General features: G+C 44.2%; 1 protein-coding gene across 4 annotated transcripts in view; it reads left to right on the forward strand.

Moving 5' to 3' along the window:
* Window positions 1-18,062, forward strand: part of LOC106587065 (xylosyl- and glucuronyltransferase LARGE2s) — a 119,565-nt gene that overhangs the window by 85,836 nt on the left and 15,667 nt on the right. For all 4 annotated transcript variants that reach the window (XM_014174962.3, XM_014174961.3, XM_014174963.3 and 1 more), the window contains 2 exons: window positions 12,649-12,850; window positions 17,685-17,977. In XM_014174962.3, coding sequence (XP_014030437.1) covers window positions 12,751-12,850; window positions 17,685-17,977 — 393 coding nt within the window. In that variant the 5' untranslated portion in view covers window positions 12,649-12,750. The remainder of the gene's footprint in view (window positions 1-12,648; window positions 12,851-17,684; window positions 17,978-18,062) is intronic.

An 18,062-nucleotide genomic window follows, 5' to 3' on the forward strand; every position in this document is an offset into this window, starting at 1 on the left:
AGAGATGGTGGTGTAGCGGAGGCTGGGTCTAGTCATGCTATGGATGGTGGTATAGCAGAGGCTGGGTCTAGTCAGGCTAGAGATGGTGGGGTAGCGGAGGCTGGGTCTAGTCAGGCTATGGATGGTGGTATAGCAGAGGCTGGGTCTAGTCAGGCTATGGATGGTGGTGTAGCGGAGGCTGGGTCTAGTCAGGCTAGAGATGGTGGGGTAGCGGAGGCTGGGTCTAGTCAGGCTAGAGATGGTGGGGTAGAGGAGGCTGGGTCTAGTCAGGCTAGAGATGGTGGGGTAGCGGAGGCTGGGTCTAGTCAGGCTAGAGATGGTGGGGTAGCGGAGGCTGGGCCTAGTTATGCTATGGAGGGTGGTGTAGATGAGGCTGGGTCTAGTCAGGTTATGCTAGTGGATGAGGAGAGTATAGTAGGGAAGTGTAAGAGACTAGGGTGGGAGGAGGAGGGTGTCAAGTGGAAAAGGAAAACGGGTGTGGTTAAAGGCACCATGGAAACTTTGCCTGTTGCTGTGGGGGATGCCCTGACCAGAGAGGAAGGGCAGGTGGTCAGGATGGGAGATAGAGATGAGGAGGAAAGTGAGTCTGAGGAGTTATTTTTTTCAGACTACTCTTCAATAGGCCTGGAGCTGACAGCCAGTCAAGCAGAGGGGTCAAAGTACACATTGAGAGAACTGACAAGGTTCCTGAATGAGACCAAGGGGAAAAAAGTTAATCTTGAGGCTTTTTTTCTGATCCGAGAAAGTTTGTAAGATCAGTACAACATGCTATGAAAAACGAGGGGCATGGTGTCCTCTCACCCAGGAAATGGTTTAGGTTGAGGAAGTGGGTCACAACAGTGTGTAAGGTTTACCTTCAGACACTTTAGATGTATATTTTCTTTCTGACAATGGGGCTTTTTGAGCTTTGCTATTGGTCTCTTTCTTTGCTGGCTTTTCTCCCACTTCTTATGGAGACTCTTCGGGTAGGCTCGCTCAATATAAATGGCGCCAGAGATGCGGGAAAGAGGAGTGTGTTGGGTGAATATGTACAGCAACAAAAAAGTACAGGTGTTGTTTCTGCAGGAGACACATAGTGATGTGTTGAATGAAGTCGATTGGGGGCTCTGGTGGAAAGGGGCAAGTGTGTTGAGCCATGGGACAAATTTTAGTGCAGGGGTGGCAGTCTTTTTTTCACCGGGTCTGTCTGTAAAAATGTGCTCCTCAAAGGTGTGTAGGGGTAGGCTGCTTGTTGTTAAAGCAGAAATTAACAACATGGGTTATGTCTTTATAAATGTGTATGCGCCTAATACAGGGAGAGAGAGGGGGGTTCTATTTGGGAGTCTTAGACAGGAACTCTCACAGTTAGCACATGAGGAGAGGCTGGTGGTCGGAGGGGACTGGAACTGTACAATGGATTTTACGAAAGACAGAAATGGGGAAGAGCGTCATTCAGTGTCAGTGGGAGTGTTAATGGACATCATTAATCAGTTCGACCTAGTGGATGTTTGGAGAACTAAACATCCCAACACAAGACAGTATACATGGGTGAAGGTTTTTGGGTCAAGGGTGAGTGCAGCCCGACTTGATCGGTTTTACATGTCTAGGAATCGGAGCAATAGGCTGTTGGACGTTACCATTCTCCCGGTGGGGTTTTCGGATCACCACATAACCATGGCTCGGCTGTCTATTTCACCAGGGCCCCGGCAGGCATCCTATTGAAAGTTCAATGTAAGGCTCTTACAAGATGCCACTTTTTGCTCAGGTTACCAGACCTTTTGGGAAAGGTGGGGGCAGCGAAGAGAGGAGTATGAGTCTCTGAGTCAATGGTGGGATGTGGGGAAAGTCCAAATTCGGGTTTTCTGTCAACAGTACACAGCTCTCTCATCCTCAGAGGCTAGGAGAGTATTGGGGGAACTAGAGCATTGTATTAGTGAGATGGAGGTAGAGATGGTGGGGCAAGGCAATGTAGGCCTTCAGGCTAATTTAGCTGAATTACGTAAGGACCTGGGTAGTTTTTTCCAGATTAAAGCAAAGGGAGCACTTGTAAGAGCTAGGTTCTCCATGCTCAAGGAGATGGATGCTCCCAGCTCCTTCTTCTTTGGTTTGGAAAGACAGAGCGGTGAAGCCAAGGGTGTGCATTGTCTACGGCTGTCTGATGGGCGGGTGACCTCTGTGGTGGGGGAGATGTGGGAGTGGACTGTGGAGTTTTATACTGAGTTGTATAGGGCAGAAGTGTGTGATCCTATGTGTGCTCAGGTCTTGTTTGCAGAACTCCCTAAGCTCTCTCTGGCACAGAGGGATGAAATGGACATTCCTCTGTTGTCCCATGAACTGGCAGAGGCCGTAACCCAGATGTCCCCCAGTCGTGCACCGGGGGTCGATGGACTCCCAGTGGAGTTTTATAAAAAATTCAGGGGAATAATTGGACAGGACTTATTTTGCCTGAAGGTGTACGAGGAAGCTTCTTCAGCTAAGGTGAACTGTGGCAAGAGCAAAGCTCTGTTATGTGGGGCATGGGGGGATAGGTCCCTTCTGCTTCCAGGGGGTTTGCAGTGGGGTTGTGAATGGCTTAAAGTGATGGGGGTGTACCTGGGCTCGGAGAAGTGGGTCAGGAAGAACTGGGAGGGGCTGTCACAGGCAGTGGTGTCAAGACTGGCCAGGTGGAGGTGGCTCCTGTCCCAAGTGTCATATAGAGGGAGGGTGCTGATAATCAACAACCTGGTGGCATCTTCCCTGTGGCATAAACTGGCTGTCCTCAACCCTCGCAGACCTGCAACGCAAGCTGGTGGACTTTTTCTGGTCAGGCCATCACTGGCAGAGGGCGGCAGTGTTGTACATGACTGTCCACGAAGGAGGACAGGGCCTGGTGGAACTGGAGAGCAGGATGGCTGCTTTCCGGCTAAAGGCGGTGCAGAGACTGCTGTACCATACTGATGTTGGCTGGAGGGAACCAGCATGCGCGCTACTGAGGAGAGCTGGGGGATTAGGGTTGGACCGGCAGCTGTTCCTCAATGAAGCTGGAGAGGCTGAGTACAGCAGGTCTCTCAGATTTTTACTCTGCAGTGCTGATGGCCTGGCAGCTGCTAAGGCCACACGAGAAGGGGGTGTGGGAGGAGCCTATCTTCAACATCCCAGCCATCCCTTTGAGATTGGTTCAGTCGGCCACCCTGCAGAGGCAACTGATGGCAGCAGGTTTACAAAGACTGGGTGACCTGAGACTGCTGGGAGAGGAGGGGTGGAAAACCCCGGAAGTCTTGGCACAACAAACAGGAATAACGTCTCTTAAGCTGCTGGAGAGATTCCTGGAGGAGGTCCAGGAGGCACTGTCTGAGCCGGTAAGGGGGTTGTTTGACCTGCCAAAGGGGGAGGGGCCACCAATGTTTCCGCCACTGCAGGTGACGGCAGAGACTGGAGACTGACAAGGGGGTCTGGAGGACTTGTTAGATTTTAACACTCCGAGCCTGGGGAAGTTTGAAGGGGTGGGAGATAAAGCCCTCTACAACCTCTGTGTTAAGTTTAGGAACATTAGGAGCCTAACAGGAGTGAAGACACATCAGTGGCAGGGGATAGGTGTGGCGGAGAGTGTGGTGAGTGTTAGATGGAGGGGGCTCTACAACAAAAGAGGTCAGGGGACCTCCAGTGGAGGGTTCTTCATGGAGCCTTGGCCACTAACATCTGGTTGGCACAGGTTGAACCGGGAATCGGGCAGGGGAGTCCTTTCTGTGTAATGAAAGAAACTGTGATTCATGTGTTTTCTGTGTGCACCAGGTTAATGCCATTAATGTCTCTGTTGGAATGTCTGTGTGAGAGGTTGGGGGTGGTGTTTACTGTTGGGATGTTTATAATGGGATACAGGTATTCGATTAAAGAGAAGGCCATATGTGTTTTGTTGAATTTTCTGTTTGCTCAGGCGAAGTTGGCTATTTGGCTAACAAGGAGGAACAGGGTCAAAGGTGGGGGGATAACAGACCCTTTACTATTATTTAATGGGATGGTCTCTGCGTGCCTTAGGGAAGAATTTGAATACTATAGAATGATAAAAAGTGTGGAGATGTTTCAGGAGATATGGTGTGTTGGGGGGGGGGCTGTCTGTATAGCTGGGGAAGATGTTTTGGATATACGGTTGTAGAAGTGGGTATTGTTTTTGGGTATTGTGATGTTGGTTTGTATCATGTGGTAGATGGAAAGGTGAGTATGGTACATGTATGCAGTACAGGATATATTTTAAATGAAATGAGAAAGTTTGAGTTAAAGAAAGAAAAGTATATCTCTCTCTCTCTCTCTCATATATTCATTCATACATACATAGAGAATCTTCCTTATACAGTGCATTCGAAAAGTATTCAGACCCCTTGACTTTTCCCACATTGTTATGTTAGTCTTATTTTAAAATAGATTAATTTGTTTTTTTTCCCTCATCAATATACACAAAATACCCCAAATGTATTAAAAATAAAAAACTGAAATATCACATTAACATAAGTATTTAGACCCTTTATTCAGTAATTTGTTGAAGCACCTTTGGCAGTGATTACAGCATATTCTTCTTGGCACACCTGTATTTGAGGAGTCCCATTCTTCTCTGCAGATCTGCTCAAGCTCTGTCAGGTTGGATAGGGAGCGTCGCTGCACAGCTGTTTTCAGGTCTCTCCAGAGATGTTAGGTCGGGTTCAAGTCCAGGCTCTGGCTGGGCCACTCAATGACATTCAGAGACTTGTCCCAAAGCCACTCCTGCATTGTCTGAGGTCCTGAGCACTCTGGAACAGGTTTCTCTGTACTTTGCTCCGTTCATCTTTCCCTCGACCCTGACTAGTCTCCCATTTCCTGCCGCTGAAAAACATCCCCATAGCATGATGCTGCCAACCACTATGCTTTATTGTAGGGATGGTGCCAGGTTTCCTCCAGACGTGACGCTTGGCATTCAGCCCAAAGAGTTCAATCTTGGTTTCATCAGACCAAGGCCTTTCTCCCCCGATTGCTCAGTTTAGCCGGGCGGCCAGCTCTAGGAAGACTCTTGGTGGTTCCATACTTCCGTTTTAAGAATGATGGAGGCCACTGCTCTTCAATGCTGCAGACATTTTTTGTTACCGTTCCCCAGACTGTGCCTCGACACAATCCTGTCTCGAAGCTCTACAGACAATTCTTTCGACCTCATTGCTTAGTATTTGCTCCTTAATGCACTGTCAACTGTCAGACCTTATATAGACAGTTGTGTGCCTTTCCAAATCATGTCTAATCAATTCAATTTACTACAGTTGGACTTCAATCAAGTTGTAGAAACATCTCAAGGATGATCAATAAAAACAGGATGCACCTGAGCTCAATTTCAAGTCTCATAGCGAAGGGTCTGAATACTTATGTAAATATTTATTTTTATTTTTTTAATAACTTTGCAAAAATGACTAAACCTGTTTTCGCGTTGTCATTATGAGGTATTGTGTGTAGGTTGATCAGGAAAATGTTGTATTTAATCAATTTTAGAATAAGGCTGTAACGTAACAAAAATTTTCAAAAGTCAAGGGGTGTGAATACTTTCCAAATGAACTCTATTATATGTACATATATATATTTATTTTCCTGTCTCTGACATTGCTCGTTCTGATATTTCGTAATTTTTCTCAATTATTCGTGTATTTTTTAAATGTTGTATTATTATTGCTAGGTATTACTGCACTGTTGGAGTTAAAAACACAAGCATTTCACTGCACCTGCGATATCATCTGCAAATCAATCAACTTTGATTTGATTTGCTTCTCTTATGATAGCAGTCAGAGCTGCAGCAGATGAGATATGAGCAGCAGAGTCTAACTGTCTAAATGGTAGTTTCATGTGAAAACTCCCTGCTGTTACTGTGAAGTGTGTGAACCATCATGTGAGCACAGATTATTGACCGGGGTGATAATTGGCTTTCTTACCCTGCTCTGAGAAAAATGCAGAAGAGAGAAATGAGTGTGTGAGTGTGTGTGTGTGCTGCATCTCTCTGTCATCTCCCTGACACACGCCTGACCAGACTCCATTACCGTATATTGCCCCAAGCGACATAAAGGCTGATTTGAAATGAACAGAAGTGATCTAGGGAGGCTGCAACAACAATACATGAGGACACACACACACAGTCAGCCAACCAAACACTAACACACACATTCACACACATGCTGGTGGTTGTTCACCCGCCTGAAATTGCTAATAACCCATCCACAACCACCCGACTATATGTGATAAAAGTGAAAATCGGAGGCCCGCACCTGATCCTAGGCTACAGTCAGGGAAGGCGGAATGATTTTTTAACAGGGGGTGCAGGATTGTTTTTTTGTCTAATTTAAATATGTTTCTGCTTAGAATTTCTGACATTTTGGTAGGCTATTTGATAGTCAACTTGACTATATTTATATACGTGCAGCTTTGCTTCTGTCATTATATGTTGCCATAAAAGACTAAATAAACTCTTGCTCACCAGAATGTTTATTTAAAAAATATATATATTTAACCTTTATTTAATGAGGCAAGTCAGTTTTAAGAACAAATTCTTATTTGCAATGATGATGCTGAGCCAATTGTGCGCCACCCTATGGGACTCCCGATCATGGCCGGATGTGATACAGCCCGGGAACGAAGGGTTGGAGAGGGGAATTTAACCCCAGTCTTCGGTGGATAGAGGTGTGGCGTTTCTAAGCTGTGTCCGTTATTGCTAGACCACAGGCTCTACACGACTTGCATTCATTTTAATGAGGTAAACTCAGCAAAAAAAGAAACGTCCCTTTTTCAGGACCCTGTCTTTCAAAGATAATTCGTAAAAATCCAAATAACTTCACAGATCTTCATTGTAAATGGTTTCCCATGCTTGTTCAATGAACCATAAACAATTAATGAACATGCACCTGTGGAACGGTCGTTAAGACACTAAAAGCTTACAGACGGTAGGCAATTAAGGTCACAGTTGTGAAAACTTATGACAGTAAAGAGGCCTTTCTAATGACTCTGAAAAACACCAAAAGAAAGATGATCCAGGGTCCCTGCTCATCGCATGAATGTGCCTTAGGCGTGCTGCAAGGAGGCATGAGGACTGCAGATGTGGCCAGGGCAATAAATGGCAATGTCCGTACCGTGAGACGCTTAAGACAGGACATCAGGGAGACAGGACGGACAGCTGATCGTCCTCGCAGTGGCAGACCACATGTAACAACACCTGCACAGGATCGGTACATCCAAACATCACACCTGCGGGACAGGTACAGGATGGCAACAAAAACTGCCCTAGATACACCAGGAACGCACAATCCCTCCATCAGTGCTCAGACTGTCTGCAATAGGCTGAGAGAGGCTGGACTGAGGGCTTGTAGGCCTGTTGTAAGGCAGGTCCTCACCAGACATCACCGGCAACAACGTTGCCTATGGACACAAACCCATTGTCGCTGGACTAGACAGCACTGGCAAAAAGTGCTCTTCCACTGACGAGTCACGGTTTTGTCTCACGAGGGGTGATGGTCGGATTCGCGTTTATCGTTGAAGGAATGAGCGTTACACCGAGGCCTGTACTTTGGAGCAGGATCGATTTGGAAGTGGAGGGTCCGTCATGGTCTGCGGAGGTGTGTCACAGCATCATCGGACTGAGCTTGTTGTCATTGCAGGCAATCTCAACGCTGTGCGTTACAGGGAAGACATCCTCCTCCCTCATGTGGTACCCTTCCTACAGGCTCATCCTGACATGACCCTCCAGCATGACAATGCCACCAGCCATACTGCTCGTTCTGTGCGTGATTTCCTGCAAGACAGGAATGTCAATGTTCTGCCATGGCCAGTAAAGAGCCCGGATCTCAATCCCATTGAGCACGTCTGGGACCTGTTGGACCGGAAGGCGAGGGCTAGGGCCATTCCCCCTAGAAATGTCAGTGAACTTGCAGGTGCCTTGGTGGAAGAGTGGGGTAACATCTCACAGCAAGAACTGGTAAATCTGGTGCAGTCCATGAGGAGGAGATGCACTGCGGTACTTAATGCAGCTGGTGGCCACACCAGATACTGACTGTTACTTTTGACCCCCCCCCCCCCACCCCCCTTCCCTTTGTTCAGGGACACATTATTACATTTCTGTTAGTCACATGTCTGTGGAGTTTATGTCTCAGTTGTTGAATCTTGTTATGTTAAAACAAATATTTACACATGTTAAGTTTGCTGAAAATAAACGCAGTTGACAGTGAGAGGATGTTTCTTTTTTTGCTGAGTTTATATGTTGGTTGTTTATTTGAGTTCATTTCAATTAACCCCAGAATAATTTCTTACAGTGTGGTTGAGTGGGTGAAATTCCAATGAAATGTACCATTTTACTGCCCACCTGTTTCTCATCTGCCTTAGTAAAGCATTGAAAAAAGAAAGGTGGAATTCCACAACAAATATTCTCCTTAGGCCCATGTCATCAATCAATATTTAAGCTATACACCATTGATTGTATAAGAAACAGTTTTTGTATTTTGATGTTGCCTTTTATGTGCACTAAAACCCCTTAAAAACACCCATATTAATGTTGAAGAACCACTTTGGGTGTTTCAGAGTACTTCATTTCTGTTTAAAACACATTCTGTGCATTAAAACACTTGCACACTCCAAACTCCAGATCTCAGCTTAGTTTTCATGGTTTCATTACACAATCATGGTGTTTTGAGACTTTCTACTTTTGCAGTGTAGTTGACATTGCTAAAGTTCTCTGTCATCTCTGCTTCCTTCGTGGAGCAAAGACGTTTAGGGACCGGGGAGAAAATACAATGACAAAAAAAGGGTCATATTTTCAGTGCAAAGTATTTTTGTTTATGCTTATAAAGATAACATCTCTACAGATGGTCCCTAACTGCACATTCGCATTCACTCAAGATGCTGAAAAAATCATATTACTCCACTCCTGTTCCCAAGTCAAAATGTACATTTGGGTGTATCAATCAGCCAGGTCACCTGTGATACAAGTCAGTATTCGACGTCCATCCATGTCTGAGGATGTCTGCCGATGACGTGTAAACTGTCCACAAGGGGCAACAGTGAAATTGCGTTCAAGTAGGTTTTGTTACAGGAACGTCTTTCCAAAACATACATTTTATGGCCCGTCCCTACTCTTTATTTTCAATTCTCCATTTATCAGCTTTTCTGTTATTGATTTCAACTCTGACATAGCCCTTTTTGCCTCAGTGGTCGACATTAAACTTTTTCTGCCTGTTCCCAAAAGCTTTAGGGGATTGCCTTGTAGGCTATTTGGCAGGTGTAAAGTTAAGCCCTAAAGCTTAGGTTTATGCACTAATGCCAGATGCAAACCTCAATGTGTCCTATAGGCCTAGATATAAACTGCACAAGAATTATACATTTATACAGTGGCTTGCACAAGTATTCACCCCCCTTGGCATTTTTCCTATTTTGTTGCCTTACAACCTGGAATTAAAATATATTTTTTTTTGGGGGGGGGGTGTATCATTTGATTTACACAACATGCCAACCACTTTGACGATGCAAAATGTAAATGTAAAAATGTAAATGTAAAAATGTAAAATGTCACGTCTGTGGAGTTTATGTCTCAGTTGTTGAATGTAAAATGTAAATGTAAAAATGTAAAATATTTTTTTATTTTGAAACAAACAAGAAATAAATGAAAATTTGAACGTGCATAAATATTCACCCCCCTCAAAGTCAATACTTTGTAGAGCCACCTTTTGCAGCAATTACAGCTTCAAGTCTCTTGGGGTATGTCTCTATAAGCTTGGCACATCTAGCCACTGGGATTTTTTTCCCATTCTTCAAGGAAAAACTGCTCCAGCTCCTTCAAGTTGGATGGGTTCCGCTGGTGTACAGCAATCTTTAAGTCATACCACAGATTCTCAATTGGATTGAGGTCTGGGCTTTGACTGGGCCATTCCAAGACATTGAAATGTTTCCCCTTAAACCACTCGAGTGTTGCTTTAGCAGTATGCTTAGGGTCATTGTCCTGCTGGAAGGTGAACCGTCCCAGTCTCAAATCTCTGGAACACTGAAACAGGTTTTCCTCAAGAATTTCCCTGTAATTAGCGCCATCCATCATTCCTTCAATTCTGACCAGTTTCCCAGTCCCTGCCGATGGAAAAACATCCCCACAGCATGATGCTGCCACCACCATTCTTCACTAAAGGCCTTTACACAGAGACACAATGGCTTCAGCTCTTAATTGCATTATTATATGTTCCTCAGAAGCCATGTTTGATTGACAGCCATGCTTAGAAATACAGGAACAGGCAGGTTTCCCTTGGCACCATTAACTATGCTCTACAATAATGTGGAATGGAAAACTTTGGCTGTTTTGTAACACATTAAGAATTTCCACTTTGGGAGACAATGAAGGAAGTGTATTCTGTTATGTTCTGTTTAGTTTCCATTCTATTTCCAACCAAATCTGATGGTCTGACTGCAGTATTCGACTTTTGTCCATAAGCATAGACATTTTGACTGTAAAGTTTAGGCATTCATTCAAAATGGTTAAGGTAAGGGTTAAGGTTTGGGGTAGGGTTTAAACCAGGGGTTGGAACCGGTTCAGGGAATAGAGCAGAAAACTGTAAAATAACACTTTTTCAAGGAACAGAATGGAAACCGGTAACGGGAGTGATCTATGCTGTTCCGGAACGGAATCCTTGTTTTAAAAGCATGGGAACTTGGTAATAACATTATTTTATGTTCTAGGCAAGAGGGAGGGAGAGGGAGAGAGGGAGGGAGGGAGGGAGGGAGGGAGAGAGAGAGAAAGAGATACGAAATATGACCTCAGTGTTGAGGTTTACAACTGTGGTGTAAATCATTTCAGAATGGGTTTATTTTCAGCACTTACACACACACACACACAGAAAAGAGAAAACATTTGATGAAAGATTAAAAAGCAGATGTCTTACAGTATTTATCACTCAATGCAGCCATGATTTTCTGTAAAAAATCCCCTTCCTGATCTCACCTTGACCAGGTGTTCTAGCTCCAGGGCCTAACCTCAATATTGGGTGGATCACACTTACTATTACCGTACTTTAGCAGGCAAAGAGCAGTAACTGTGCTTAAAAAAGCACAGCAAGGAAATGTATGAGGTATTAGACATGAATGTATTTTGATGTTATAGTTGAATCAACTGTAGATTTGAGGTGATTGCTAAACTATCCTTTTAAGGCAGGGGTGGCCAACCCCCGTCCTGAAGAGGGGCTCGTTGAGGTGGCTGAATCGGTTGAACACCTCTCTCCTTTCTCTTCTGTATCTGCAGGCCTTGGCTCTCTTTCCCTATCCAATGTACAAAGTCTCTCAACAGCCGTCACTTACTCTGACTGTGACCCAGCAATGGCTTTGGTTGTTGTGTTATTAATGTTACTAATATCATTGTCTATTGAATTATACGTTTGGTTAATAGACTGCACATGTTGAAGTTTCTCTCCAGTATATTGTGGTATTGTTGCTTGTCTCTCTCTCTCTCTCTCTCTCTCTCTCTCTCTCTCTCTCTCTCTCAGCAGTGCTCTTTGTCCTTGTTGTTTTAGAGTCTGCTAGCTATAAGTGGGAAGTGTCAAGATGATAGTTGAACAGGGTGACGAGAATCCATTGGAATGAGAGCCCTTGAGCAAACACACACACACCTCGAGCAACCAAGCTAAGCATCTGTGTTTTTGTTAAGTAAAGTCGCACACTGAAGGGCAGGATGTTCATTTGACAGTCTTGAGTGTGTTGCCGTGTCAAGTAGATAAAAACCACAGGTTAGCGTTTTTTGTCATGAATCTTATGCTGGAGTGAGCTCTGCAGAGTGGTCGCTAGCTGATAGTCATAAAATCAGATTTTAAACCTTAACCACACCGTAAACATTAATGCCTAACCCTAACCTTAAATTAAGACCAAAAATCAAATTTTTGTTTTCATGAATTTTTACAATATTGCTAATTTTGACTTTGCAGCTTACCCATTTAGCGGAAATTGCACAGTTCTGCCTCCAGGACAAGACTCATCCCAATAAATGTCAACCTGCATAAAAACCTGGGTCAAGTAGCGAATTCAATTTAATCTCACCCCTATACTGTCCACCCATCCCACTTTCTCCTCCCTCTCCTCTCTCGCTCACCAGAGTTTTCACAACAACAAAGCAAAGGCCAGACACTTCTTTTCATAAACTCCCAAATATTTTTTTACTTCTCTTTTTTCATTGGCAGCTACATCCGATCTTGTTTCCTTCAGGCCTGCATCTAATTAAGGTGAAAAGTGATTAATTAAGCTCATCATAAAACAAAGAGAGGACCTGGAACTCTTATAGCCCTTATAGATAGAGGGAGGTAGAGAGAGAGGGAAGGAAATGGAGAAAGAGAATGAGAGAGTCTTCCCGCACTTATTGCCAATTGTGCACAGTACCCTGCTGTGAACCTGGCTGTGAATAAACTGTGTGTGGGTGTGTGTATGTGCGTGAGTGCTTGCTTGCTTGCGTTCACGTGTGTGTGTGCGTGCATGCGTGCGTGTGGGTTTCTGCATTCGTGTGTGTGCTTGTATTTGTGTTGTGAGATTACATATTTTAATTGTGCCCATGACATTTCCGTGTCCTATATTCTGCTTTGCTTAAATATAAACTGCACTGTTATGCCACTAAAACATTTTGTGATAGCATCATACTAACCTTCTATCTCCTCCTCTCTTTCTCCTCATCTCTCCCTCCAGATGAGAGGATGCAGCAGGAAGCAGATGAGCGACTGAGCCCCACCTGAGCCCTGACCCCTGACCCATCACCTCCCACCCCCGCCCCCACCCGGCCGTCCCATCATGCACCTGCCATTTCGAGGTCGTCTGAAGCTGCTAGTGGCATCTCTGACCGCCGTCATCCTGCTCACCTGGCTCTACCTGCTGGCTGGGAACCTGGAGAGTAAGTAGTACCTGCCTGTTGCCATGGTTACATGACTGACCGAAACTACTTTTCCATTGAACTGCAGTAGGAAGGAATGGGAAACATGTATGCATGTACTGTAACGACTTTAAAAACAGATTAAAATGGTATACAGATGCCGTATCTTAATTTGATCATCCTGTTGTTGCAGGAATCTGGAAATGCAAACTTGTAGTGCATTCAAGGTTTAAAATGGCTTCTAAAGTTTGTAATTTCCATTTTAAGATGTCTGACTTGATTTGCCCTAACGGAAATGAACTCAAAATAATGTTTACGACCTCAAATAACAATAACTGTAACTACCCTTTGTTTATCAACTTGGATATCGACTTTGCCCCTCGACTTTGCCCCTTTGTGCCTTATGTGGCACAGTCGATGTCATACAGGGCTACGGGCGAGAAGGTTGAGGGTTCGCCGACCACCACAGACAAACTCACTCTCTCTGCCTGTTTCATTACGGCCCTGCTACACTATAGCCATTGCATGTTCGGCACTGCCATCTGCCGTTGAGGAAATGCTTCCTTTGAAATCAATGAAAGCTGCTTCACTGCCCGTGTTGTGCTCGCGATGTGTCACGTCCAATGTCAGCGTCCAAGCTCAAGAAATCAGAGGTTCAATTCTCGATGGCTGACTTCAAACGTTCATTCTATCTTGTGAATTGAAATAATGACAAATGAAGTAGATGTTGGTTGCATATGGCCTCGACTATACACCACCGGTTATTTTAGTCAAGAAGCTACTACTACTACTACTACTACTAGCTAGCTAGCTAGTTACGTTGACTAGCTAGGTTCAAAAGCAGCTTGCGAAATTAGAGGATCATTTTGTACAACCACTAGACAACAATTTAGTGAGTACTTGTGAAAAACTGGACCAAAGCTATTGTACTTACGCATAATCTATGAATGATATGGGGCAGTAGGCAAAATAGAATAAAGACTTTGCTCCTCTCTCAAAACAACGAACTCTGTGTAGCAGGTAAAACTTCACACTGACGTGACACTGATCGCAATGCATACAGTGGAGCTGAAGAGTAACACTACAATCAGAGCCTGCTGCAGACAATGATCAGCTAGGGGGAAATCAGATTTTCCTATAATTATATTTTTCACGAACAAGTTTCAGTGCCAATGCACTCCACAACCAATAAACAAAGCATACGGACTTCGGGCACTTCAATATCATGGTTTGCATTTTCAACACCGCAATAAATAGATGTCAATCTCGACAAACAGAAAATGCATCCCTCCATACCTTCATAGGCCTACCCAGTGTCAAAGGCTTGGCTTGACAATCACCGAATGTCATAAAAAAAAATCGGCGTTTTGTAACAGATGTCTCTTTCCATTAATCAAATGCTGCGCTGCACAGTTTGGATTGATTGATTTGATTGAGTAAAAAAATATACATATACACACAGTACAACGACTTTTTTAAATGATCGGGATTGCACAATAAAGTCAGACTTATTTCCATTGTGGTCCCAATTTTCTTGCATAGATACATATACAATTACATAGATATAGACACATTACAGAGACACAGACAAAAACATGCTCGACCTCTAGATGAGTATGGGGGGGGGCGTTTAAGTACAATTGTAACAAGCTTATTTTGGCTTGGTCTGTAGCTTATTCTTTAGATGTTTGGGGCTTCTGGTGAACCACTGGACTAGCACACTTGCTAGAGTCTTTAGGGTATCTCTATTGCAAGGTTTTCGACCACTTGGTGACAGATTTTCAATGTGCATATTAAAACATTTGCATCGAAACTATATGCGCATTTTCCCATCAGAGTTGTTTCCATCAAATTGACTTGTTGCGTAAAAACGTTGTCTACATAAAAATAACTTTTGTGGTTCAATTCCCGTGTACCAAAAAAACAAAACAAGGTAAATAGGGTTCCATCACATTTTAAACTCTAGGCCTACTGATGGTTTTGTCTCAAATAATATTGCATTGGTATAGCAAATGTGCTCACTCTGGTATTCATCACCATGCACTTTCACCACCCTGTGAAGTTCATCAAAACCTATTTCATCTGTAGCCTAATAAACTGCATGCTTTCCCATGATGCCGTGACAATCTTTATCCAACGCACTTTACTCGCATCAAAATGTTGTAATGGAAACCTGGTTAATATGATGCCAGAATTAGGATGAACTTGCGCATGCCTACAGTAGACTTTTGAAGTAGCACGTATGAAAGGTAAAACATTTTAAAAGTGAATATTTAGGCATTATTGAAGCGTTAGGTTCTAGGTGCACAAGGAAAGGCCACTTGGATTGGAGAGGAAGCAGAGCGTGCGTTAAGCTTTCCTGAATAGCTGGGCCTGCCGAGAGCATACAGTTGTATATGGCCACATTACTATAGGACGACTTGGAAGAATAATTATCTGCAACAGACAGCACATCTCAGTATCAGAAGAAAAAATACAGCCAGGATGGTCTGCTACTGTGCTTTTCTAGACCTTAAAAACTCTCAATAATAGGAATTTATTCCTAATGTTTGGTTTACTCAATGTAGTCTACCAGTCTATCCTGCCCTCTATCCACCATTCATAGTGGCACCAGTGGTAGGTGCACCATTTGTCAAGGTCTGCAATAGGCTAACTGGCTGTCATGCCACACATAAAAGCATTCAAAGCTGCATACATATTTTTACATTCAAAGCTGCATACATTTTTTTACGTTTTGTTACGTTACAGCCATATTCTAAAATTGATTAAATAAAACAAGGTATTTAGCAATCTACACACAATACAGCATAATGACAAAGCAAAAAAAAAAAATCAAATGTATTGAAAACAAAAAACAGAAATACCTTAATTACATAGTATTCAGACCCTTTGCTATGAGACTCGAGATTGAGCTCAGGTGCATCCTGTTTCCATTGATCATCCTTGAGATGTTTTTACAACTTGATTGGAGTCCACCTATGGTAAATGTAAATAGACTAAACATGATTTGGAAAGGCACACACCTGTCTATATAAGGTCCCACTGTTGACAGTGCATGTCAGAGCAAAAACCAAGCCCAGAGGTTGAAGGAATTGTCCGTAGAGCTCCGAGACAGGATTGTGTCGAGGCACAGATCTGGGGAAGGGTACCAAAACATTTCTGCAGCATTGAAGGTCCCCAAGATCACAGTGGCCGCCATCATTCTTAAAGGGAAGAAGTTTGGAACCACCAAGACTCTTCCTAGAGCTGGCCGCCCAGCCAAACTGAGCATTCGGGGTTGAAGGGCCTTGGTCAGGGAGGTGACCAAGAACCCAATGGTCACTCTGACAGACCTCCAGAGTTCCTCTGTGGAGATGGGAGAACCTTCCAGAAGGACAACTACCTCTGCAGCACTCCCCCAATTAGGCCTTTATGGTAGAGTGGCCGGACCGAAACCACTCCTCGGTAAAAGGCACATGACAGTCCGCTTGGAGTTTGCCAAAATGCACCTAAAGACTCAGACCATGTGAAACAATATTCTCTTATCTGATGAAACCAAGATTGAACTCTTTGGCCTGAATGCCAAGCCTCACGTCTGGAGGAAACCTGGCACCATCCCTATGGTGAAGCATGGTGGTGGCAGCATCATGCTGTAGGGATGTTTTTCAGCGGCAGGGACTGGGAGACTAGTCAGCATCGAGACAAAGATGGACGGAGCCAAGTACAGAGAGATCTATGATGAAAACCTACTCCGGAGCGCTCAGGACCTCAGATTGAGGCGAAGGTTCACCTTCCAACAGGACAACAACCCTAAGCACACAGCCAAGACAACGCATGAGTGGCTTTGGGAAAAGTCTCTGAATGTCCTTGAGTGGCCCAGCCAGAGCCCGGACTTGAACCCAATCCAACATCTCTGGAGAGACCTGAAAACAGCTGTGCAGCAACGCTCCCCATCCAACCTGACAGAGCTTGAGAGGATCTGCATAGAACAATGGGAGAAACTCCCCAAAACAGGTGTGCCAGGCTTGTAGTGTCATACCCAAGAAGACTCAAGGCTGTAATCGCTGCCAAAGATGTTTAAACAAAGTACTGAGTAAAGGGTCTGAATACTTATGTAAATGTGATATTTCATGTTTTTTTATGAGCTTTGTCATTATGGGGTATTGTGTGTAGATTGATGAGGGAAAAAAACAATTTAATACATTTTAGCAAAAGGCTGTAATGTAACAAAATGTGGGAAAAAATCAAGCGGTTCTTTCCCGAAGGAACTGTAGGGAGGCGCAGGCAAGCAGATGAGGAAATGTGGCTAGGATAGAATAAATTATATAATAAATCCTGCAAAAGAGCGAATGTAAACCAGGGAAAAAACACCCTACCCTCCCCTGTGCCCAATAAAAAAACAAACCACCCTTCCCAATTTCGATCTGTCCCTAACAATTCACATTTCCTCTTGCTGCAGGATTATAATCCTGCTGTGTGAAACTGGCTCAAATTAAGATACAGCATCTGTACTAACAATCTTGTAGGCTGTTCGAAATTCTGAGATTTCTTTGTCCTAGAATTGCTTCGGTTACTTTCGTGACTTCTGAGAATCAAGCAAGGCTCTTTGGAGAATGTATGTGCTTAAGTGTTCTTAGGCAGTCTGTTTATGATTGTCAGTATCCTGTTGTAAACAAAAACAATAGACCCTGGACATACTGTCATACACTCCTAAATCCAATTAAAGATGCGCACCCTAATTAATAAACGCACACACACAGACACACACACACACACACACACACACACACACACACACACAACTCTAGAAATGAAAGACTTAATTCAACCCTAATCCTAATTCTCTTGTCCCTCCCCCCTTCCCCCCCTTCTCCAGATGGGCGTTCTCTCCTCCTGTCCCCCTGTCTGTCAGAGACCCCCGAGGCACGGGTTCTAGAGCGGGCAGTTCTAGAGTCGCGGGTGCGCGAGATGGAGGAGGAGAACAGGCAGATCCGCTTGCAGCTCAACCAATTGCAGGGCACGGCTGGCCAGCCCGCCGACGGTGGTAACTACGGCAATGCGGCGTGGGGGGCATCAGCTGACACTGGGCCCGAGGATGTGGAGAACACGGCAGAGGAGAGAGCCAATCACACTGAGTGTCCCCGTTCGCCCACCGTACTGAAGTGTGAGGTGAGCCAGGATCAGAAATTTACTTTAGCGTTGCTCGTTTTTTTTAGCTCTGTTTGTTTAGCTTCACTGTTTGGTCATTGGTTTT

The sequence above is a fragment of the Salmo salar genome, chromosome 26 (assembly GCF_965601325.2).
Source record: "Salmo salar chromosome 26, fSalSal1, whole genome shotgun sequence".
NCBI classification, from domain to species: Eukaryota; Metazoa; Chordata; class Actinopteri; order Salmoniformes; family Salmonidae; genus Salmo; species Salmo salar.